This window comes from Pimephales promelas, chromosome 23 (assembly GCF_988280905.1).
Source record: "Pimephales promelas chromosome 23, fPimPro1.hap1.1, whole genome shotgun sequence".
In the NCBI taxonomy this organism is placed as follows: domain Eukaryota; kingdom Metazoa; phylum Chordata; class Actinopteri; order Cypriniformes; family Leuciscidae; genus Pimephales; species Pimephales promelas.
In genome coordinates, this window is record NC_142791.1 from 17792340 (window position 1) to 17818447 (window position 26108).

General features: G+C 39.0%; 1 protein-coding gene across 16 annotated transcripts in view; it reads right to left on the reverse strand.

Moving 5' to 3' along the window:
• Nucleotides 1-22720, reverse strand: part of ppip5k2 (diphosphoinositol pentakisphosphate kinase 2) — a 61662-nt gene extending 38942 nt beyond the window's left edge. For 9 of the 16 annotated variants that reach the window (XM_089126473.1, XM_089126472.1, XM_089126478.1 and 6 more), the window contains exons 1-12: nt 22424-22719; nt 18592-18649; nt 16070-16316; nt 13682-13877; nt 12105-12195; nt 10396-10481; nt 8858-9012; nt 6965-7066; nt 2574-2735; nt 1901-2022; nt 1624-1725; nt 581-667 (exon numbers count right to left, since the gene is read on the reverse strand). In XM_089126473.1, coding sequence (XP_088982599.1) covers nt 581-667; nt 1624-1725; nt 1901-2022; nt 2574-2735; nt 6965-7066; nt 8858-9012; nt 10396-10481; nt 12105-12195; nt 13682-13877; nt 16070-16234 — 1268 coding nt within the window. In that variant the 5' untranslated portion in view covers nt 16235-16316; nt 18592-18649; nt 22424-22719. Of the gene's footprint in view, nt 1-580; nt 668-1623; nt 1726-1900; nt 2023-2573; nt 2736-6964; nt 7067-8857; nt 9013-10395; nt 10482-12104; nt 12196-13681; nt 13878-16069; nt 16317-18591; nt 18650-22423 lie in introns of all 16 variants that reach the window. The other 7 variants (XM_089126484.1, XM_089126483.1, XM_089126482.1 and 4 more) reach the window with 2 other exon arrangements.
• Between the last annotated feature and the right edge of the window lie 3388 nt (nt 22721-26108).

Sequence of the window (26108 nt, forward strand, 5' to 3'; positions counted from 1 at the left end):
GATTTCGTAAGTTTTACCTTTCACTAAACATATTTAGATATACGGGAAACCGCAATGGAAGACGATACCTTTTTAGTAAAAGGTATAACTTCCGAAATCTCTGTGTAAATATTGAGTGACGTCACACGCAAGCGATCACTTCCGGCGTAACATTGAACTGATTCAGTTCGGTTCAGTTGGACATTGAACAACTGATTCAGATCAGTTGGACGTGGCTGTGGTTACACGAGGTAAAAACGATATAAATACTGTTCGTTTTCTCACAAAAACCACTCGTTTCGTGTCTTAGGCCATCAATGTGTACTTACATTTACGAGTCATTAAATCATGTTTAATTTTGACTTCTCTGTGCATGCTCTTTGAGGTGGACCCCCTTTGCCTCCAGTGTATGACTGATAGACAACAACGGTTTGACTGAAAAATTGAAAATACTGTGGAAACAAAGACACCTACATCTTGGATGCCCTTGAGGTAAGCTAAAACATATCAAAAATTAATTTCAAAGTGAACTATCCCTTTAACATCATATTCAGTGCATGATGAAGACTGCTTACTGACAGTAGATTTGAAATGTTGGTACCTCTGATGTCGAACTTCCATTTTCATCTTCTGTTTGGGAGTTCTGTCACCATGTCGAATCACAGCGATCACACACCTCAACTCCATCCTGAAAGTCACACAGCAGCACTTGAAAGGATATTTGTTTTGAGCTTATGCAAAAAAAAAAAGATATAAATCAATACATCAGCATTGATATAGATTCATGTGTGTTAAAGGAACAATTTTCCCGAAACATTCAAATTTCTGTCACCATTTTCTCACTGTTATTCCAAATCTATTTAACTGACTTTCTTCTGCTCAACACAAACATCGACAATTGAATGAATATCAAGTTTGGTGAAATCCATTCAATAGCTGTATGTGTGTGTGTCACTAACACTTAAATCATTTACTCACCCTAATTTTAATCCAAAATCATAAGACTTTTGTTCATCTTTGAAATCGTACATATTTTTGAATGGCATCTAAGAGAAACGTAACGTAAACGAATCAGTATGAATTGAGCGGTTTAGTCTAAGACACAAATTCTTCATATGACGAACATACATATAAATATTGATCGATGCACATAAACTGCAGATTGGATAAGCGAAACAGAGGCTTGAGAAAACCTGGATTAAACCACTTCATCCACATGGATTCCTTTTACAATCTTTATGAACTTTTTGAAGCGTCAAAGTTTTAGTGAATGGACTTGGTCAATAAACGGAAAGAAATCTCTCAGATTTAATTAAAAGTATCTTAATTTGTGTTTCAAAGATGAACGTCTTATGGTTTGGATTGGAACGACATGAGAGTGAGTAAATGTGAGCAAGTTCACAATTAAAATGTTTGGTTGAACTAACTCAACAAAGCACTTGTTAATGAAGTTGGTTTTGGTGAAAACAGAAGGAAGTCATGTGAGTTTGGGACCCCATGAGGATGAGTTAAGGACAATTTAATTTTTGGCTGAACCATTCCTTAAATAACGTAATAGAAAAAGCAGGACAAGCTGAGATACTAATGGCATTGTTGATGTAATCATCAGGATAGTGATGTTCATATCTGCTTGTAAGGACATACATCGTTCCAGAGGTTGTGGGAACTATGGGAATGTCCTCTGCTTCTAAAGGTATAGACCACGGGATCTGAAACTGTGGAGCCAATTCTCTCATGATGATATTCCTGTTGTGCAAAAGGAAAATAGTACTTGACTCAATTGAGTTTAAACAAATACACTAGTATAAATACATGTTGATAATTCATGAATAGCATATAAAAGATTACACCATAGTGTAATCATCTGATTATAATAAAATTGTAGCAAAAAAGTTTGTTGAAGTTTGTATGATGTACTGACCCCAGGATTTTAGCACAGTCATCGTAGTACTTCATGGAGTTCTTGACGAAACTGAAGCCATTGACATCACAGACGTAAGACTGGCCATTGGCTCGGAGCAGGTCGAAGCCACACACTGTTTGCTACCAATGAGAACACACTTCAGTTTACACTGGCACATCGAGACAATCCATTCATTAGCATTTATATGTCCTGTAAATGCTCCACTCAACACTCAACAAATTTTCACATATTCAAACTTGTATTATGCAAGTGTTTAAGACACATTTCACACAGGAACACATTTCTTTGATTCATCACTGTTTTGCTGCTAAAAGCTATGACCGATTGTCCCAGACGACCATATATTTATTGAGTATGTATGTAGCTGTGAACTAATGCACATAATGTACAGTACAGCTAATGTACATGAAAAAGACCTGAGCACTTTGCCACAACACATTATCTCTTACATATGTATCATATATGCACATAAAAAATACTTTTTGTCACTTTTAGCAATAGGAATATTATATAGAGGGCAGAAAATGACAAGAAACTGATTTCCTGATGATGCACATGAGGAACTGAATTTGTAAATGTAAATGTCAGTCATGACCAACTTTCAGATATCAGGCTCTAATGGCTAAAATAAGTGGCATTGAGACTCAATTACACATTTTGGAGGATTTACCTTGAAAGCCAAACAGACTTTCCATGCGATGAGTTTTTCTCTGGCGTTGAGGATGACTGGATAACGGACTTCTTTCCCCTCGCTGTCTCGTTCCACCTTGCCATCCAGAGCAGGGGATTTACGGGCCTCTGCGTGGGCGTAGTCGGGCCCTACAGTGTACACCTGATGCCGACACACAGAGGAAATGTTTCATTCATCAATGGATCAGTGTACACTCATCTAAAGGATTATTAGGAACACCTGTTTAATTTCTCATTGATGCAATTATCTAATCAACCAATCACATGGCAGTTGCTTCAACGCATTAAGGGGTGTGGTCCTAGTCAAGACAATCTCCAGGGGCCGTATTCACAAAGAATGTTACCTTACCACTAGGAGTACTCCTAAATCGCACTAAAATATTTTAGCTAGGAGATTTATCTTAAAGGGGGGGTTGATTGCAATTTCACTTTTTTCATTTTAAATAGTGTGTAATGTTGCTGTTGATGCATGAACAGTATCTGCAAAGTTGCAGCGCTGAAAGTTCAGTGTAAGCAGAGATATCGTCTTTTAAAAATCAGGAAGTATATTGCCTACAAAAACGACTCGATTGGGACTACAGCTGGGTTAGGGTACGTCACTAACATCGTCTGTGTTCGAGCTTCCCACGGACGCTGTACTTCATCAAAAATGGATACAATTTATGTTTGATTATGTTCCTGAAAATGACGATCGTAATTTAGCTCTGTGTTGCGCATTTACGGAAGACAGCTTCCAGAATTTCCACGAATATAATGCCGGATTCAACAAGAAACTGTTACTAAAACATGAAGCGGTTCCAACTTCAAAACAAGAGGCAGCAGTTGTTGGGCCACAACCTGTAAGTAGGCTAAGAATTCATTATTTTAAATGTATTTGCATGTATAATTCCAGACGTAGCCTTGTGTTTTATTTTTTTCAAATACCAGCGCTGGCTTTATAGCCACTCGGCTACTAGTTATGCTATTTTGTGCCTATGACAAACGCGTACAAACATTATGGACCTGAATTTTGTATAATGTTTTAAAAATATTTTTCATGTATATATGTTTTATGATGTTATTTTCGATTTGATCAAGACCGTAAACTAATGCAAAAGCTGTTATTGTTTAACATTAGTAGCCAGTCAGTTGCTATTGTGTTAAACAAACGTGTATAAAGTTAAAAATGTAGCAAAGTATCATTCAGAAACGTTTAGTAAGAGCCGTGTGTGGTGAGGTTCTGCTTGACTCTCTTCATCGCGGCTTTCTCTGTCTGATTCTGCCTCAAACTGATACTGCAGTTCACACCATTATTTACATCTGAGCGCAGGCACGTTTCGCCCGTAAAGGTAATGGACGTGAAGTATCCGGACAAATGTGAGCGTCAGTTTAGCCAATCACCACACACCAGCCCAAACTAACCAATCTGAGACCACTGCCTGTTTCTGAGGGAGTGGTTTCATAGAATCAGGAAGTGAACCGCTCGTTCGAGGACAGAGGAGAGCGCGGCTTACAATAAAGGTGAAGTTTATGAAAAATAAGACTTTTTAAAAAAGAAAAACCACGAACATATGTTATATTGCACCCCATAAACACAATCATGCAAAAAAAAAAAAGCAGTCAACCCCCCCTTTAAAAGTTATTCACAACACCTTTCAGACCTACTCTTAGTAAGGAAAAATGACCACTCCTAAACTAAGAGTGAATCTTCGTTGTTATTGATGACGTCAATTCTCATGCACAAGCTTCCTCGCAATGATCACGGTGATTGGTTATTATGACAGGGCCATCATGCGGAACATAACACAGCGACAAATCATGGAATTACGACATCTAAATATGTCTGTGTCCTACACAAAATAATAATAAGAAATTAAAGCTGCAAGCAGCATTTAGCGGGGTTCAAGCAGTTTAGGCCTTTAAGGCCTTTAAGCACAAAAGCATCAAAAGACATTAAGTTTTAAGTTTCAATAATGGCAATTTACTATAGGGTATACATTGTTTTTAATATTTTTAACAATTATAGCGCCACCTATAGTCCGATCTCCATGAAACTTTGCATGCTTGTTGAATACGTTATGACACAAAAAAGTAATGTCATCAAAATGCATAGGCTATAATGACATGTTTGTGCAGGCCCCAATGAAGTGTAATTCTAAAAAGGCAGAGAGAGAAAAGTCATGAATGAAATTATTCAAGGCAGCCTAAGGGCCTGCAGTGTTCACATATCGTGTCTTTTGCACGCTCAAGTTCGTTATTTTAAATGTTTTTTCCAAGCACGTCCATATGGAGCGCACCGTAGGTCACGTGACAAGAACCAACCGGAGAATGCGGCGCGCCTTGCGTTTTTAGGCGCTATACTGTATGTGAATGGTGCCTAATACCCTAATGAAAACCTCCACTTGCCTAATAATGAAAAATTACACTTGCATTAACACTTGCTTGGTTAACTGACATTCTATTAGCCAAGACTACTTAAAGCAAGGAAATGTTGAATTAATGAAGTATTGAAGTAATGTAATAGTTGAATGACGGTGGATTATGAACTCGAAAGCCCAACTGGACGCAGGATCAGTTACTGCTGCTGACCCAGTTGGTGCTAGAAAAATAAAAACAATAAAAGTGAAATTCAGCACTGGGATATCAAGCTAAACTACGCGAGAGACATTTGTTTGCGGTTGAATGCAGCATTGTTGCGAAGCCCGGACGACTGCGAGAGGCGCTGGTATGTGCTACAATCCTTTGTGAATAGGTCTTAGTGAGTTAGGAGTCCTCTCGACTTCTTTTAAGCTGTCCCAGACTTAGGTGCTACTTTTAAGGCTAAAATGCTTCGTGAATTACTCTTAGTGAAAAAAATTAGGAGTCCTAAAATTAGGAGTGACACACCCATTATTTTTAGGAGTTGCTCCTAAATTCGCCAGTTAGGAGCTACTTTTAGCCTTAAAATTCTTTGTGAATATGGCCCCTGAACTCCAAACTGAATGTCAAAATGGGAAAGAAAGGTGATTTCAGCAATTTTGACTGTCCAAATTGAACAGTTGAAAACTGGAAAAATGTTGCCTAGTCTGATGAGTCTCGATTTCTGTTGAGACATTCAGATGGTAGAGTCAGAATTGGGCGTAAACAAGAATGAGAACATGGATCCATCATGCCTTGTTACCACTGTGCAGGCTGGTGGGGGTGTAATGGTGTGGGGATGTTTTCTTGGCACACTTTAGGCCCCTTAGTGCCAGTTGGGCATCGTTTAAATACCACAGCCTACCTGAGCAATGTTTCTGACAATGTCCATTGCTTTATGGCCACCATGTACCCATCTTCTGATGGCTACTTCCAGCAAAATAATACACAATGTCACAAAGCTCGAATCATTTCAAATTGTTTTCTTGAACATGACAGTCACCAGATCTCAACCCAATAGAGCATCTTCGTGCCCTGGATGTGCATCCCACAAATCTCCATCAACTGCACGATGCTATCCGATCAATATGGGCCAACATTTCTAAACAATGCTTTAAGCACCTTGTTGAATCAATGCCACACAGAATTAAGGCAGTTCTGAAGGCGAAAGGGGGTCAAACACAGTATTAGTATGGTGTTCCTAATGATCCTTTAGGTGAGTGTATGTCAGCACTGCTTTTAAGTTGAAGAATCATTTTCATGACTTACCTTTCATTTATTAAATTATATTAAATATACTTTTGTTTATTAAAGTATATTTCCTTTATATTTAAAAGATTTATTTTCAGCACTTTTGACTGTTTATAGAGGTCAGTATGGAGAGCAGACGCGAGATGGGAAAGTCCCGCAAGCCCGAACTCAAACTCGGGTCACATGTAGCGCAACCACGAACTGGATCTGAAGTCAGGCTGACTAGATGAATAAGTCAGTCACAAGCCATTTTGAAATGTTTTCAACATTCATAATTATCAGAAATGCTTCTTGATCATCGAATCATCAGATTAGAATGATTTCTGAAGGATCATGTGACACTGAAGACTGGAGTAATGATGAAAATTCACGAATAAATTACAGTTTACAATATTTTTAAATTGTAATAATATTTCACAATATTACTGTTTTTTAGCTAATTGCTAATATTCTCTGTGCATGTTTTTTACTGCCGCCTTGGTGAGTAGAAGAAAACATTTTTTTTTTAACTTAATTATTCTAAACTTTTGACTAGTATTGTAAGCTCCAGGCAAACACAACCCAAGAGTTAACACACATACCTCATATTTCATTATGTTTTGTGAAGAAAAAAAAAGAAAAAAAAAACATTTTACTCTAATTAATCAAAATGACCATCGCTACCATGAGAAGCATGCGTGTTAGTCTGAATTGTGCTTGAGTTGTGCTTCTTTACCCTGTTGGAGATAAGCCAGACGGAGATACCTTCACATCAGTTCCATCTGTAGGCATGAACTCCTCATAGATGTAGGATCCAGTCTTTCTGACGTTACTCTCAGGAGAATACACGCTGCTTCTGCTGCCAATCTGAAAGAGATGTACAGGGATCAGAAATGTGTCCAAGCACTCCGCAAGACATTAGGACAAGTTCAAATGAGACCCCAAAAGGCTTGACTTAAAGGTATAGCGGAGGATTTTCTTTTTCCGGGTGGGTAGTCTATAATATTGGTCCACCTAAGTGTCAATCATTCTGGTGATATGTTTACGTAAGGCCGTCGTACGTGCTCATCCCTATGTAGTTTTCACTTTCAGGTGTATTATGTCGGAGTTATGGTTTCAGCCATTCCTTTTGAAAATGGCTGAGGGTCGAAAGAGAAAAAATGTATACGAAGTGTATGATTAGAAGAGAAAGGCCGCAGAATATAGAAACAAGACCAAAGTGATTGAATATCACACAAGTGGGTGAATATCACACGCTGGCGTGCGCTAAAAGCACAGGTTGGGCTTCTCACTGACGCCGCAGTCGCGAAGATTCTAGACAGGTAAAGTTTGTCATGCTATTTGGAGAAATCCATTTAAAATCACTAGTAAAAGTTAATGCAAGCTACTTAGCAATGCTAGCCCTGGCACAATGCACCGCATAGACACGGTAAACATCTCAATTCGTCTAAAGCCTTTTGACCAAATGGTAAATGGTATCATGCTGAAATATTCTAAAACCTTGTGTGTTCATATTCTAAAACCTTGTGTGTTCATATTCTAAAACCTTGTGTGTTTATTATTACACAAATGCAACAAGCTACTTCTCCATTACATATGCAACTATGTGTAAAAATAACGTATTAAAACCTACGACAATGAGACATAGCACTGCTTATATGTTGCCATTTAACGTAATTGCGATTCTGCTTATATGTTGCCATTTAACGTAATTGCGATTTGCAAAATAGAACGTATTTCGTGTGATACAGGGTTGTACATATTATACTGATCGATTGAGAGACCGAGGACTCAAGACATGATAAGTAAATAAAACACGAAAGGGCATTTGACATGTTGTCTTTTTTATAAATGTTTTTGAGTTTGTTTATAATTTGCAACATAATTGCGCGAGGCGTAATAGGCGTTCCCTCTCGGGAGCAAGAGTGTTGTGTTTGTGCATGTGCATTTTTTAAAAAAAATTGGAAAGGGCGGGTCTTCTCCAAAATTCGGAAAGATCCTCCGCTATACCTTTAAGTCAAATGATTGGTGATTGGATATTTTTTGCATTTTCTGCTGTTTAACACTTCCCAGCAACACAACCTTGCTTCTGCAGAAACTTTCAGCAGTTTCCTATAACAACGCCTGACATTTGTGTTTTACGTGGTGTGAGAAAGTCACATAAACCACACGAAATCCAACCAGAGCGGTCAGACTAAACTGGATCTCCAGAAATGCGATTTTAATAGGATTTCAAACCACGTATGAAGGTCGAAACGGATTTGTATCGAATTACATGTGTTTTATTGCCATTCACATTTGCTATTTCAATATTTGGATTAGATTTGGATTGGATTTTGCCTATATCACAACTAAAAGGAGGTCTAAGTCCACTTTAAAGTCCAGATGCAAGTCAATGCAAATACTTTGGACACTGAAAATGGGTTGAAGCTCAAAGAGCACCAGATACATTTATTTCATTTTAAAATGTTCTTAGAGGGGAGGCACACCCCTGAGGTCAGCTCCCCATAGTCTCTTAAAATACTATGGGAAACATTGTATATCCCCAAAAAAAAACATTCAAGTACAGTTGTCTTTAGCTGGTTTTAAAATACTTTTGCAAAGAATGTAATGTTGTACTGTGGTGTGTTTTGGGGTGTTTAGGTCACACACACACACCTTGCGGAAGAGCCGCTGGCTGCCTCCTCCTGCAGACGTGGGGTAGTAAATGTACACATTGTGGTCCTCGGCACTAACTGGCTTCTCCACGAACGGCTTTTGGAAAATCTCCCCGTTCACCTCCACATGGTCCTCTCCCTCCACCAGATTACATTCTAGAGAAACACCACACAGCATATCTTATCAAGGACTGGTGGAATGGTTTGATGAATGCTACTTTTTGTTCTTTATTGATGCAGGTCTTTTTGAAACAGGAAATTGAGGCATATTTTGCACATTGTTATGATCTCACTGCCAGATTAACAGGCCAATCACAGCACTGCACTACCTCCTCTCTCACGTGACTTTACATTTGTATGTTGCTGTTACCACCTCACATTCACAGTACAGGAGATAACATTAAGCTCAAGAGACATTTCAGTCAGTTTAACTAAACATTGCTTTAAAAAGTCTTATTAACATGGTCTTAATTTGATTAGATCAGAATTTGACATGAAGTCAACTGAAAAAATACTCTCAACTAATTCTATAAACTACAAAGTGAACCTACAACCATTTGAACTTTAACTAACAGGTGTGGCGGGTTTTCATGAATCCACACGTCTAAATTGAGGCTGTGAATAAATACTGCAAAACAATGAAAGCCACTCACAATAATTCATTACTAGAAAAAGAAATGTGGCCTTCGTTTTGAGTCAAATAACCTTATGTCTTTCTAAATATACAAATATGTTTCTGGCTGCAATAGTTGAAATATATACAGTATAATATATATATAGTATAAATTATATACATACATAATATTATATTAAGATTATGATAATATATAAGACACCACTAACAGCTCAAGTAAAAAAAAAGAAAAAGAAAAAAAGAAATGCTGTGTACTTAGTAGTCTGCTCTTTTCTAGCTAACTAATGAACTATGAACACCATATAACTTCCCTGACAGAAAAATAGAGATGATGACATGTTCACCAGCAGTTTTTTTAATGTTTTTGTAAACAAGTTTCAAATTCATTCAGTTATTTTTAACCTCATTCCTGAGGTTGAATAATTTGTCTTAATTTAAGCATGTAACTTTTCATTATTTAATAAACAAAAACATAATCTACTCGGTAGTTAATTCTTCCTCCCAATAAAACTGAAGAAAAAAAAGTTTGGAAAAGTAATATCTCCCCACTACAGTTTAATTAATATTTACATTTACATTTATTCATTTAGCTGACGCTTTTATCCGAAGCGACTTACAATTGCTATACATGTCAGAGGTCGCACGCATCTGGAGCAACTAGGGGTTAAGTGTTTATTTTAATATTACTAATATTTTAATATTACTACTAATATTGTAGGGTATTCATCAGCATAATCACTGAATAAGAGGATTGACAGTTACACACTACAAACTCACAAGGACACACCACTGAGATGTAGCACATCTAAACACATTATCTGTCCATTGGGGCCATAGGCTTACTGCGTGTAGTGAACTAGTGTGAATAAACTAGGTCAGTGTGAGATTTGAGAGAGCTGAAAAACCTTCTGGTCTGGCAGGATCTCTGTTCAGGACTGCAAAGCGAGGCAGTTGTATTCCCTCGGCCTTCAGGATTCGATACACCTCTCTCCTAAACAAGAACACATAACATATCCATTTTTATTTTGCCATTTAAAAAGGATAGTTCACCCAAAAATGAAAATTGTGACACTATTTATTCTCATGTCATTCTAAACCCATAAAGGCTGATTTATACTTCTGCATCAGACCTACGGTGGAGCCTCTGCGCTATAGACTACGCGTTGGTTTTCATTTATACTTCTGCGTCGTTGTCCGCGTTAACGCGCAATTACACAAGCAGAGGGAGCATGTGAAACCCGGGGAGCGGTTCTAGCAGGCCAATCACAGCGCTTGCGGTACGCGTAGAATCGACGTGTTTTTACATTTTTGGAGAGGTGCACGTCAGGGTACGCCGAAAGGTACGCTCGCTACACACAGCCTACGACGTAGCTACAGCGTGAGTTTGACGCGGAAGCATAAATTGGGCATAAGGATTTCATCTTCGAAACTTTCATCTTTTTTTCCTCCAACATGGTTGAGATTCAATTTACCATATGTGATGTTCTTTATGTATGTGAGTTAATCAATGTTTATAGAAAAGCTTACATTCATATGAATACGTTTTATAATGTCTTTCTTTATGAACTTTATGGTGCGTAACGGTTTTGGTTGAATAGACCTTCAATGGCAGAACAGAAAAATAAATTTGTGTTTATAAAAAAACAAGTCTTATGGGTTTGGAATGACATGAGGACATGAAAACACGAGGACATGAGGAATTTTTATTTTTGGGTGAACTGTTCCTTACAATAGTTGCAACACCAAGAGTGCCGTTGTTCCACACATCAGAAAAGCTGCTATACATCAGTATATACTGCAGTGATCATGTGTATTAAACACATTCAAAATAGGAGCAATTTGTTGTGGAGATGACTTAACCCTCAAACCGTATTCACTTTATAGCCCTTAATCCTGTAATTGTGGACAAATGTGGGCACAGAGGACTCAGGCGTGATCCTTATTTTCATTTATTAAAAATGTTATATCACTATCTTCGAAAAAGTTTTGTCTATCCATTTATGGTGTTTTTATTTTATTTTGGGGGTATTTTTGAATTTATTTACTTCAAAAAGTTCCATATTTTCTATGTAAATTATGCTTATTTTTATGTTTATTTTTTTTTTTTTTAACTACATTAAAATATCATTCCAATAAGTTCTTAGAGCTAAAACCTAAAGATGAAGTGACTTTGCGGTCACCTGGTGTCTTATTTTGGCTTATTTTAGAATGCTCTAAATTACAGTTTTTCCCATTCATTTCTATGGGTGCCCATTTTTGACCCAAATACAAGGTTAAGGATTTTTTTTTGTTTTTTTTAACCACTTAACATTGAAAATTGAGTCAAAAAAATGTGTGTGTTCAGGAGGCAATTTTAAGAAAAGTAGCCAAGTATTGTACCGCTCAGATCAAGGGAAGTTTTTTGCCAATATCTGTTTGTATTGCAGCACATCATGTGCGGTCAAACAATTACTCAAATAAACATTCAAATCCTCTTCCCCATTATTATTATTTCAGTGGAATTGCCCATTATGATCATGTCAAGAATATAAGCAACGGCATGATGTTTTCCCCTGAGCACGGTTCACTATACATCACCATTACAGATGTTCTGATGGCGGTCGTCAAAGCACACCTGTCCTGAATGAAGTACTGAAGATCCAGATCGTTGATGACAAATGGATTCCTCAGCTTTTCATAAGCCACAGCCTTATCCAGAGGGAATCCTTTAAAACCAGAAGATAAACAGTGAACAAAACTCTTCTGGTGTGTGAAGCCAACATATCAAGAGGAATGAACATATTTACACATGTTCTAGCTCTCAATACAGTAACTGAGCGAACTCCCTGTGCATTCAATGGTTGTAAGACGCACCGCTATAAATGAGCATGATTGATATTCTACATAAACTTAAAGCTTTGATTTTGCAAATATGTGCACACCTTAAAGTCAGTAAAATTTAAAAGAATTTAAAGGAATTTAAAATGTAATCCATTACACATGCTGTACTTAATTAGATACCATATTTTCTAGAATATAAGTTGTTTTTTATTATCCCACTTTTATTACAATGTGCCTTATGTAACTCAATTACTATGCAAGCATCAATATTCAATTTGAAATGTAATGTGCAAAATAACAATGCAATATGTAAAATGGCAATGCATTTATGGATTTAAATTTACATTTACCATACATCTGTGCAACATTTGGTGCAAAATGAAAATAAAAATTAAATTATATAATTTATATTTGCCATTTAATACACTAGTTTTAATATGTACATTGAATACATATTTTAATCCTTTATAAGTTGCTAAATTCAAATTAAAATGTATTACATAAATGATTAGATATGTTTAACATGTTCAAGTAAAAACTGTAGCAAAATGATCCTTTAAATGTTATTTTTCTTTATTGCATTTACACACACAGTTAAGACACTTGCGATTGCATTTTCATTAAATGTCCCACAATGAATGTAGCAAAAATAAAAGTGAAAATTGAAAATGCATTCCGACATTTAATGAAAATTAAATAAAATTTACAAATTAAAACTAGTGTATTAAATGGAAAATGTAAATATTACATTTATTTACATTTGTTATAATTTACAGTTATAATTTATTTTCATTAATTTCATTTTGCACCAAACGTTGCAAAGATGTATGGTAAATGTAAACACAGAAATGCATTGCCATTTTACATATTGCATTGTTATTTTGCATATTACATTTTAAATTGAATATTGATACCCATTTGCTTGCATAAATATTACCATCTAGCACGCAAAACATAAGCAAAGCAGTTTGTCAAATCCGAGGAAAAGCAAATTTCCCACACTCTAGTAGTTTAAATTTTGCTTTAAATAAATTTGTTTAGGCTTGATGTATTATTATAATGAATGTTATATTATAAATGTTATAAATAATGTTATATTATAAAAATGTTTGTTTAATACTTTACACTTACAATTTGCATTCCTGTACTGAATAGTGTTAAATTTAAAGGATTTGTTGTAGAGAGAGGGGGAAAAAAATATATGTTTGTAGTGTTTAAAATGTTTGTAAAAGTTTTGTTTTATTAACCAGTAAATTACATAATTTCTGAACGCAATAATAAAATGTGACACGGATGTTTTCGTCGTGGTCAGAAGTGAATTATTTAATGGGAAATACAGTACTAAGCAAAACCAGACATGATGGCACAAACCTTTGGAGTGGAAAGAGATGAGGCAATCGCAGAGGGGCCAGTTCTCCACCGGCTCGTTCAGAATGACTTCCTCCTCGAGTGTAACCACAGTGATGTACTTGAACAGACACAGTCTCTCCAGGATCTCCTTCATGGGCTTGGACTTTGACTTCTTGGACATGGCACAGATACCCACCACGATCTGTCTCTCTGGGGGCTGCAGATTAAACACATGCATCTCAAATTATCCTTAACATAAGATCAGTTTTGTCATACCTACCAAAACTCATGCAACAAACATTAAAGGAATCTTTTTCTAGAAGATGTTGTTCTTTACCCTTTTGAAATGAACGTGTTCAATACAAATACTGAAACAAATTCCCTCACTTCGTAACACATTATCAAATCACAAATATGACCCAAAATAATATTAACAGCTGAACATTCTGGCTTAATGAAACATAACTCAAAGTAATACAATTATGAAATTGTTTTCCAGATCAAAACTCAAAATTAGTACTTTGCAGGACAGTCTCATTATTTTTGCATTACAAATATTCATATTGTTACAGCTATTAAGCTATTCAGTTAAGGTAAAAAAAACTGCATAGTGCTGCTTTGAATAAAATTGAAACTCAAAAAGAATTATGATGAACTTCACAGAGATATTAAAGTATATCCTGCTATTTAGTGTACGAACAGTTGCTTAATGCTCCTCTAGATGTGCCTTCAGGTGGCCTTTACTACTCAAAATTATTGAAGGCAAAAGGAACTATAACTTTTTTTATCTAAATTCTCAGATTAGAAGTCAGTTCTAAGAAATAATTTTCCCTTTAACTAAGAGGTTTAAGAATAACACATTTAAAGGAGTCAGATTAACTATCATGGAGTCAGATAAATAATTGATATTGCACAACATCCTTCATCTGCTTTTTGTCAAGTCAAGTCAAGTCACATTTATTTATATAGCGCTTTTCACAATACAGATTGTATCAAAGCAGCTTCACAGTGATAACATGAAAGTAGTACAACACAGATCAACAACATTGCTAAACGCTAAAGTGAAGGGGTAAGGGGTAGAATTGGGATTGGCCCTAAATAACCCCAACTGAGCAAGCCAAAAGCAAGCCAATAGCAAGGCGACAGTGGCAAGGAACCAAAACTCCATCAGATTGGATGGAGAAAAAACCTTGGGAGAACCCAGGCTCAGTCGGGGGCCAGTTCTCCTCTGGCTTACATTCATATTGTTTATATATAAATATTAAATATAAATATTGTTTATGTATAAAACGGCGCCATAACATATCGTTTTGTTGTTTTAAAACAGCAGTGTAAGCTTTAAGTCTTACAGTACACTCGCTCCCAACCACACTTATGGCTTAAAATAACATTTTGCATTTGGCCAAATAATCTGTTTTGCATTTATGCAAAATACTGGTCTCAAACCTGAGAAGACAGAAGAACCCACAGCAACCCTGTGCACGTAAAACAATGTTGATGTAAATGAGCAAGGGAGTTGTACTGTCATGGGAGTTGTAGTGTCAACATGTCCCCACCACTTTTTGACAGGGTCAAATTTGTACCGACCACTTTTGAAACATCTCGCGGCACAGATGTACCAATACAAATAAAACATCTCCAGTTAACAGCATTCGTTTAATTTGTTTGTTAAATAACAGGCGATCTAGTACTGAAATTTGTTATATTCTCTCGGAAACGCGCTTCAATCCGTTGCGGAGATTCGTTCCGGTGAAATCACAAATCAAAATGCACACAAACGTGTCCCTTTTTCTCATGGGTTCTAATCCGCTCTCGTATATTTTTTTTCCCCTCATCAAAACATATACAACCACTGATAAACATTATATCAATTCAACCACTGATAAACATTATTGGTTTTGATGAGGGAAAAAAAACTATTAGAGTGCGGATTAGAACCTCGAACCCCCCGAGTCTCGACACGCTAGGCAAAAATTCTACCTCTGGACCATCACTGTACATATGCAATCATTATTGCCAGCAGGACCATTTAAAACAGTCATTGCATCAACAGTGAGAGGAGGAGGCCCATTCAAGTGCTTTACGGTATACTGGGTGGGGTGATGATTACCTAATGATCTCCAAGGTTTGGTACATAACACGCACACTGCGCCTTCACATCAAGCGCTTTCTGTGTCTTGGCCATTGCACTATTAACGCTGCGTTCGAAATGTACATACATCTAGCCCTCAGAATCTGCATCCTTCGAGGTCAACGAGTGTCGGACCAAGGGTTGTTAAACGGGACGGTCTAGCCTACCATAAGATTGTTCTGGTTCCCATCCCTAATGAACAGTGACAGCTGCGGTTTACCAGCAGGAAGACGGGCCAAGAATCTGAAGACCTGTCAGCAAGTAAGCCTTTCACATACCGAATCATATTCTTCATCGTCGTCTCGCTCCTCATCCTCCTCTTCCACGTTCTCGTACAGGCAGTCGTAGCCGAGCACTCTGCCCGGGTCCAGCAGCTCATCCCCCTCTCCATCCTCAGCTCCCACGAAGAAGCGCGGGTGGTCCAGGTCCTCGTGCACGGACATGTTCCCCACAGACGGCTCTCCGCAGAGGTTAACACCGAGATCCCGCCCCACAGGCCTCGTCCTGCTCCTCACTCACGCTCATCTGAACACAGCACACACAGCAGTTTAGTGCTTCTCAAAGGACATGTACACACTGTAGAGGTTCAGAAGTGACAACCGCATTGACAAGGGGGAGTGGGGTCGCTATTCTGACTAAAGTACCATTACAGTGACTGAGACTTGTTGTGTTCAGCAATTGTAACTAAAGTGGTTTTTTTATGCTTAAGACTTTATACAGAAAAAAAGGTTTTTGTTTATGCTTAAATTTCACAATTTCAAAAAAAACTTTTGCAGATCATCCAATATGTCCATGTCTTTCTTTCTTCAGTTGAAAAGAAATTAACATTATATAATTTAGGTGGGACACACATCATGTGTCCTGTGAAAATGGTACAGAGACCCAGACAGTTCAGGGTCCAAAGGACAGTTTCAGTACAAACTGCAAACTGTTCAAAGGGCTTTAAACGATTTCAGACGATGAATAAGGGTCTTATCAAGCGAAACGATCGCTCATTTACAAAGTTTAAGTTTTGTAAGCTCAAATGGTCGCCTTGCTCCGTTCTGTAATGCGCGTTCATGACTCTCCTGTTCGAACTCATTTATCAAAATGAACAAATCTTTTTTCGTGTCATTTGGTTCGTTCAACGAATCAGAACAGAGCAAGGTGACCATTTGAGCTTATAAAACGTAAACTTTTTTTTTTTTTTTTAAATGAGCGATCGTTTCGCTTGATAAGACCCTTATTCATCATCTGGAATCGTTTAAAGCCCTTTGAACAGTTTGCAGTTTGCACTGAAAGTGTCATTTGGACCTTGAACCGTTTGGTTCCCATTGAAGTCCATTATATAGAGAAAAATGCTGGAATGTAAACCTTTATTTCTTTTCGACTGAAGACAGAATGACAAGGACATCTTGGATGACATGGGGGTGAGTAAATGATCAGCGAAAGTAATTTAAAAAGTGAACTACTCCTTTAAGACTTTATACACATAAAAAAGTGTTTTGTTTATGCTTTGTTCATTTGAGAGCAGCTCTTGCAGTGTTACCATGTTCAATTAATTATAAGTGCTTTCGGGCTTGATGGCCCTTTAATTCCAGCTGACGGGCTTGGCTCATACAGCGATCAAGTTTATGGAGTTATTAAAGTGAGCAGGTGTGGGTTGTGATATTTCAGGCTTATTTTCAGCATAAAGCATTTCCATTTATTTCTGGGGGGTTTTAAGGACTTGTTTGCTGATTTCTTACAAGATCTGGCAACATGAGTCAGGCTCGTCACCGCACACACAGACAAGAGACACATCTCAGTCTGATGCACGTTAAACTACGTATTTTAGCGTGCATCAGACGTATCTCTTATCTGTCATGTCTTTAAAACAAACCATGTGTAAATTCATAAGTCGACAGCATTGCTGAGTATTTTCTGCTTAAAACTGCAGTGAACCAAAGACAGTCTCAAAAACACATTTTCATATTTTCAAAACATATTTTTCAAGGTAAAAAGCATTTTCACAAATATTAGAATTGATACAAAAATATTCGGTACTTTCCTGTTATCCGGACCCCACGATGGCCTACCCCTAACCCCGACCCCAAACCTACCCGTCACTGGGGTTAAGACCAATGAGGGACGAGGCCTACCCCTAACCCCGCCCCTAAACCTACCCGTCACTGGGGTAAAGACCAATCAGGGATGACTTTAGTTCCTAAATGGTATATGGTGAGATCCGGACCCCACGATGGCCTACCCATAACCCCGCCCCTAAACTTACCCGTCACTGCGGTTAAGACCAATGAGGGACGAGGCCTACCCCTAACCCCGCCCCTAAACCTACCCGTCATTGGGGTTAAGACCAATCAGGGCCGATGGCCTACCCCTAACCCCGCCCCTAAACCTACCCGTCAATGGGGTTAAGACCTATCAGGGATGACTATAGTTCCTAAATGGTATATGGTGGGGTCCGGATAACAGGAAAGTACCAAATATTCTAACATGTTTAGGGAGTCAGACCATATGTCACATTACAATCTAAAATACCATTACCTTGTCATAAAAGTCAAATTATCTGAAAAAAGTACCTGATAATTCTGTTGCAAAAAAAATAAAAATCACAATCGTCTTTTTCAATGACCTTGAAACAGCCATGCAGTTATTGTATGTACTAATTGCACTTTTAAAGTATTATCTGAGTATTATTGTTCATCTCCAGGAGCTGAAGGTGGACTTCAGGAGGAACAGCCCACTCAGGTTCACTGGAGCCAATCAGGTTACTGGTTCAGTCTGGTTTTGAATGTGACCGACCCAGAAAGCACTGTCTCACCTCTCAGATGTGTCAGAACAATCCCCAGATGACCAGAGGCTCACAGTTTTCTATTACCCTGCAAAATAAATACAATTTTTAGTTATTTGTTTCTGGTGTATGGTTTTATTTCTTATACAAACAAAGATTTTTTTAAAAAAGTGATTTCAGTAAATGAATGGCGACTAAAACTTTGATGCTTAGAAGTAATATGGTTTACTTTTACTCTGCCTATGTGATAATATTTTATAAAACGTTTGCTAATCTGCAGAAGAAAGAGTCATACCCATCCAGGATGAGGCATGTGTGAGTCAATCATGAGAGAATTTTCTCAATGTTTCATGTGTGTGTCCTGAGCTTGCAGATTACACTACACACAGTTGAAAGAACAGGATACACTCACTCACACAGTGCTCTCATTCCGTGCGGTTGACTACATGTACTCTACACATACTATACGCTACATATGTGTGAAAGCTAAATATACTTCAAGCTTTTAGGGGTTTTTGGGGGCTTCTTTCAACATCTAGGTTTAAATACACAAGTTAAAACTGGATTATTTCACACAATTCGCTCATATTTTCAACAGTGCTGACACTTCTCTAAAGAAACACACTGATGCCGAAGCATATCATGCACTTATATAAGACACATATTTGACCTTCATTGCACCCAAACAAAATCCCATGACTAAGAATCAAGGTGAAGTCAGTTTAAAGGATGTTTCAAGCCAGACGAAAACATGAACACATAAAACATGTTTTATTAAGCTGTGCATTACTTTGACACACTCATCTCTGACTAATAACAGAAAGCTTGGAAACAGCTTTTTCTGTAAAGCTGTTTTAGAACAACATGTATTGTGAAAAGCGTTATACAAATGAACTTGAACTAAACTAAATCTTTCAGGTGCGCTGAAAACAGTAAAAACTTTCACAATTCAAGTGTTTTCTTATTTTAAATTTCTTATCTTAAATTGATCACACTTATTTTATAAAGGAAAATAATACAAAGAGAATTAATGAGAGATGTAAATGTTTAACTGTGGCACTGATTCCGGTAGATTTAAAAATGAACGAATTAGAAACATATAGAAAGCAGAATTAAGGGGGATAAATTCAGTGGGAAAAAGAGCAAAAGTGTCAATGTTTAAGGGATATTTTGAAGAATATTTAACTCACTGATCAGGTTATGCCAGTACTTCAAGGAACATATTTAAGTATATACTGTAAATACATGTGTGTACATGTATAACATTGCACATTCTTGTTCCTTATACTTTGAGTTTAAGATGAAATGTAATGATCAAGGTCATTCAAAGTTCCAGTTTTAGGGTCATAAATGATAATAGGAAGGTTTTAACTTTACAAAACCAATAGTAGTGCTCATAAAGATTTCTTTTTAATGGGGGAAGGAAAGTGACATTTTTATAAATCCTTGTTCTACTGTTCTGAGTTTGAGATTAGCTGTTACAGAGCTAATACAGATGTAATATAAGCATAAACATAACACACATGAACAGTATTTTACAGTAATTACGTTTATGATTGACATACAAGAAGAGCTTTATTCTTGTCAACCAGGTCTAAAAATGTGGTTTTCAACATTCTTCAAAATATCTTCTTTCGTGGTTCACCGAAGAGTGGAAAGCAAACAGGTTTGGAACGGTATTATGAGGATGAGTAAATGGCATTTCATTATACAAAAAAACTATGCTTAGAAGTGTTAATTATCCTGCTATAGAACATCTGTGTTTAGTTCAGGCCATCCTGAGCCGAGATACTCTAGGGTGCATGATTCATTGTATTTTAATAGCTTTTAAAAATAATGACTTTGTTAAGATTTCATTAAGATAACGATTTCAGCATCTCTGGATTAATTAAAACTAATTGTTGCGATATCTGCTACTTTTTATTTGTCCTGAAACTGGTTTGTAAAATTAGTCATTTTTTGCATTAGTAAGCATTGCAAGTAAAGCTTTATTTATACACCTTTTAAAAACAGTGCTTACAAAGTGTATTACAGAAGAGAAATTCACAGACAAGATCATACATACACCCATAGGAATATAAGATAATAAAATACAATACGAAAAATCAATAAAAGATGCATGTTTACATTTACATAAGAAAAACGTATTTCTTATTTAACTAATATCTAAAATATAATGCATGGAAGAGCATTGGTAACAAGCCTCCTCTATCTTTCTTGCTTAGAGTTTGCAAATGTTAAATTAAATCCCCCAAACAGAGTTTTTCTCTTAAAAATATATGTTTTCTGTCAAGTGTTTTACTTAATCTTCCCAACATGGCAACCATGCGCACCTTGGGCTGCAAAAAAAAAAAACACAGATGAACAGAAAACACATACACATGTGTGTTGAAGTTTAGCGATGTGCATTGTGAAATTCTGCTCGAATTAAAGTGTCACAACCATTGTATGTTCCTCAGGCAAAACCTGAACACCACACGGTGCTATCTGTGTTCAAACTGAACTCACAGACAGTCTGTGTTCAAACAGTCTCAAGTCTCAGACAGCGTGCAAATATTGAGTACACTTTTGAGGCTTGCGCTTAAACCGACAAATTTACACAAAAATTGTCAACCTGCCCGTCTTGGCGAGTACAGCCAGCTAGACACAGTCAGTGGAGAAAGGCAACGCAAGTGTACAGTATCAGTGCATTATGCCTTAAAGTGACAGCAGCCTAATATTCCTGCTGTGTATTAATGTTAATCAAACGACAAAAGATAAGGAAATCACTCCCTGCTCTTGACTGAATAGTTTTTGTAACTTGAATAAGTATTAATCTTTAATTTATACAGTCAAATATGCAATGTCATTTTCCACTTGATTACTATATTCTATTTCTGTACCTGAAAATTGTTGTTAGACCTACTTGAAAAAAAATGAAGCACTGTTTATTTTATGTACATCTTTGTACGATTGTGTTTATTTGTGGTGTTGCTTGAAGTTTAAATACTTGTTTTTAGTAGTCGTTTTTCCATGAACATTGCACTTAACGAACTGACCCTAAAATTGTGATAAAAACCTAACAGTGAGCAATTTGACTGAACTGTTACACCCATAATAGTCATGATGATGAATAATAATGGCTTATGAGTCTTTTTCAACGTTTTTCTGTATGTAGAATGTCTTTGTATTTGATGTATTTGATTGGTGTGTTTTTTTTACAGTTTTTGTGCAGCACAGTGGTCAGCGACAGTAATATTATTGTGCTATATATAAATAAATAAATTAACTAAACTATCCAAAAAGAAAAAAAAAACTGCAGTGATCCGAGACATAAACGGAGAGAACTGCCATAATCCTGGGACATCTGTCACTGACACCACCTGTCTGACAACTCACAACACCACATGACACACACAACATATACAACACCACATGACACACACAACTCAGCAGCAGACTGGACAGACCTCACACACACACACACACACACAGCAGGGGCAAATCAATTCACCACAAAACAAACAAGTGTCACACACCGGCGCTACAGTCATATAACGTTATGCACTATAACGGCTTCGGTGTTAATTCATTATAAAAGACAGACGATATTAAACTTAGTTAAATTAGATATCTGATTAAGTCAAATCAACACAACAGTTTTGAAGCCAGTGTCATGTGACTAACAACATATATCTGTACTAACATGACAAAAGGTGTGACAATGCATTAGTATGGCAGTAAAAGTCATGTGCAGTTTGACGTCTCACTTCTTCAACAGCTAACGTTAACAGTTAATGACTCCTCCTGCAGAAATATTGTGTCAGACACAACACATGCATGGTGTTAGAGGTGATGAACAGCAAGAAATGTATATTCTTACCTGCTCTAAAAGATATCGAAGTAAAATCGGAGGCTGTGAGCTGCTATGTTAGCTATCTATCACACACACATTGAAACACTGAATGAGGAGCGCTATTAGCACACATGCTAAAAGCACCAGCAGCAAACATCCTAATCCGAGCACATTCTGGTATTTTGCGGGCCTCTAAGATTCTCCATTAACGGTGCATTACAATCATCTGTGTAAATATTGTCTGAATGTACTCCAATTTAAGCTAAAAGTAAAAACGGCAGTCGAGGAGGGGACGCGTCAATCGTGACGTCACGTAAAGGATGAGGAGCTAAGGTGACGTTGTCCAATCAACGGCCGCGTTCAAACTCTAACGGGTGTTTATTAACCGCTTGACCTGATTTTTTTTTAGTTTACCTGCCCCCTTCCCCATTCCTACTAACAGATATGAAATCGGTCATTTTTGACTTATGCTTTATGAAAGTCAAAATGATGGAGTTGGTTTGATAACTTAATGGTTTGGAGTTGGGACACCCTGCGAATTCAGCCGTTAGGACATTCAGACTGTCAACACGTATTCTTTTGTACTGCAGTGCAGTTGCACACTTCTTGTAATCATAGATATCCAACATAAAATTATGAAGGACTAAAAGTGACAAAAGGAAAAATAAATACGTGTAAAAATAAAGAAATTTATATTACCAAAGTGTTTTGTTTTTTCACTATATTTCTGCATTTATTTATTTCTACTTTTATTTATTTTTTGTCATTTTTAGTCCTCCATAGTCAACACTGAGTTTTGTCTAATATACAAATCAAAGAGGTGCAGGCAGAGGAAGAGCAGTAGACAAAGTGGTGGCAAAAATTAGCATAGTTTATTGAATAATCTTCAAATTCAACAGGTTTTTATACTATACTGCCTCAGGACTTCCTGATAGTGTTGGTCTTATGTACTCTACTGGTCTGGTGGACCATGAATAGTGCTGTTTTCATGCTAAACAAATACAGTGTGTTTCACAAGCACTGTTTGTTCTGACAGGTGGTTGACCAAGACTGCCCTGCTTTGTGACTGTAGTCTGTAAGTAGGCCAGTGGTCAATTAGCAGCAGTGTTGTGTGGGACAAGCATTGTTTTTGCTTGTGTAGTTCTAAATCATTTTTACAGTCTATGTTCTAAATTTAGCACTTAAAGGAACAATAAATGATTTTAACCATTTAACGGGATCACTTTGTCATTACTTTTGCCCCTTCTGTTGAAAATACAACTGACATTTTGATTATGTTACTATTATTTTTTTATTTATCGATGTTATTTAAAGTTTTGAATAACAAATGAAAAAAACATTCAAATGGGTAAAATGTGAACCACAATTTATTTATGTCATGTTCTATGTGGGTTTTAGTTCTTTCAGTTTGTATGTTCCTATTTGCTTTTTAGTCCCCGTTTCCTTTGTTCCCATAATTGCTAGCTTGTTTAAATAATTATCGTCTGTGTGTTGTTTAGTTCCTTGCTTATTTTTTATTTATTTATTTATTTTTGTATTTAATGCCCTTATTTGCCTAAGTTCATTGAGTATTGTACATTTGGATGTAAAGCTGTGTTTGTTTTCTCCTTTGGACTATTATCTTTACATACCCGACGCCTGACCCACTGGTACCATTTTTATATAAAATCAATCTTACGCAAAAACCCTCCGTACTTAAACTCTCTCCTAACTTTTGCTTTAGCTGTCTGAAACCTGCGCTCTAGCAGGTACATTTCCCTAGTAATCCCCAAAGTTAATACTAATTTTGGCAGTAGCTCCTTCTAGTTTTGTCACGGTGCCGGTGGAGTGTAGGCAGAAGAAGGAGAACAAGAGGCGAATGCTCCAATGCAAACACTTTAATTTAACTCAGAATAGCCAACAGGCACGGGTACAGGCAGGAAACACTCACAACACGGAAGGGTAACATCAACATTGACCGACAAGGACAGACTGAATGGGAAGGAACTAAATACACACAGGAATCAACCTAAACGAGGTGAAAACAGGTGAAACAGATGAATACAGGACGCTGAACGGGAGGCTGATGAGGGAGTGAGTTCAGGTGTGGAGACAAGAGGATCCTGGGAAGTGTAGTGCTGGAGACGCAGACAGGATGGTGCAGACGAAGACTGTGACAGAACTCCCCCCTCCCGGGAGGCGTGACCTCACGCCGCATAACAGAGGAAGGAGGGGGGACGAACTGGGGGCTGGGCGGGGCGTGGCCAGGGCGGAGCAGGCTGAGGGCGTGGCCAGGGCGGAGCAGGCTGAGGGCGTCCCCAGGGCGGAGCAGGCTGAGGGCGTCCCCAGGGCAAAGCAGGCTGAGGGCGTGGCCAGGGCGGAGCAGGCTGAGGGCGTGGCCAGGGCGGAGCAGGCTGAGGGCGAGACCAGGGCGGAGCGTGATGAGGGCGAGACCAGGGCGGAGCATGATGAGGGCGAGACCAGGGCGGAGCAGCTGGAGGGAGGACCCCTGGTGGAGCCGATGGAATCGGGGCTGACAACACCAGGGGGCCGACTGACAGGGGCGGAGCAGATGGGAGAGGAGACCAGGGTGAAGCAGAGGGACCGATGACATATGGTGCTGAGGAGGGACCGAGGGACCATGGTGACACCGCAGGCTCAGGTGACGGAAGTGACGACAGGGGCACAGAGGGACACGGTGAGGTCAGAGTGCGTGAGGGCTGACGGGTGACTGGAGGGAGTGAGGAGTCCAACTGAACCGGGGGGGTGACATGACGGGGCGGAGCCAAGGGAAGGAAGTCCAAAGGTGAAGGGAGGATGACGAGGGAGTGAAGGGAGTCCGGAGGGTCGAGGGAGCCTGGCCGAGCTGGTGGACTGAGGGGCCATGGAGGAGCTGAGGGAGGTAGGAGCCACGGGGGAGCCAATGGGACCGGGGGCCGAGGAAGTGTCCAGATGGAGGAGGTGTGAGGCGAAGGCCGGGGATCCAACGACCCAGCTGGGTCAGGGGAGCTGGCAGACGGAAGGGCTGACGGCTGCGTCGCGGGAGGAGGTGGGAGAGGGAGGCTGGGTGGGATCCTGGTCTCGGCCTCTGGCTGGACGGTCTCGGGCTCTGGCTGGACGGTCTCGGGCTCTGGCCGGACGGTCTCTGGCGCTGGCTGGACGGTCTCGGGCTCTGGCCGGACGGTCTCTGGCGCTGGCTGGACGGTCTCTGGCGCTGGCTGGACGGTCTCTGGCGCAGGCTGGACGGTCTCTGGCGCTGGCTGGACGGTCTCTGGCGCAGGCTGGACGGTCTCCGGCGCAGGCCGGACGGTCTCTGGCGCTGGCTGGACGGTCTCTGGCGCAGGCTGGACGGTCTCTGGCGCAGGCTGGACGGTCTCTGGCGCAGGCTGGACGGTCTCTGGCTCTGGCTGGACGGTCTCTGGCGCTGGCTGGACGGTCTCTGGCGCAGGCTGGACGGTCTCTGGCGCAGGCTGGACGGTCTCTGGCGCAGGCTGGACGGTCACTGAGGCCGGCTGGACGGTCTCTGGGGCTGGCTGGACGGTCACTGGGGCTGGCTGGACGGTCTCTGGGGCTGGCTGGACGGGGCTGGACGGAACCAGCGAAGAAATCTCGGGCTCGGCGAGGCTGGGCGGAACCAGCGGAGAGGAGAGCTCGAGCTTTGGAGGGGTGCTGGTGACTTCCTCCACCGTGAATGGAGACTCACAGCACACCAGCACCCACTCCACACAGGCGG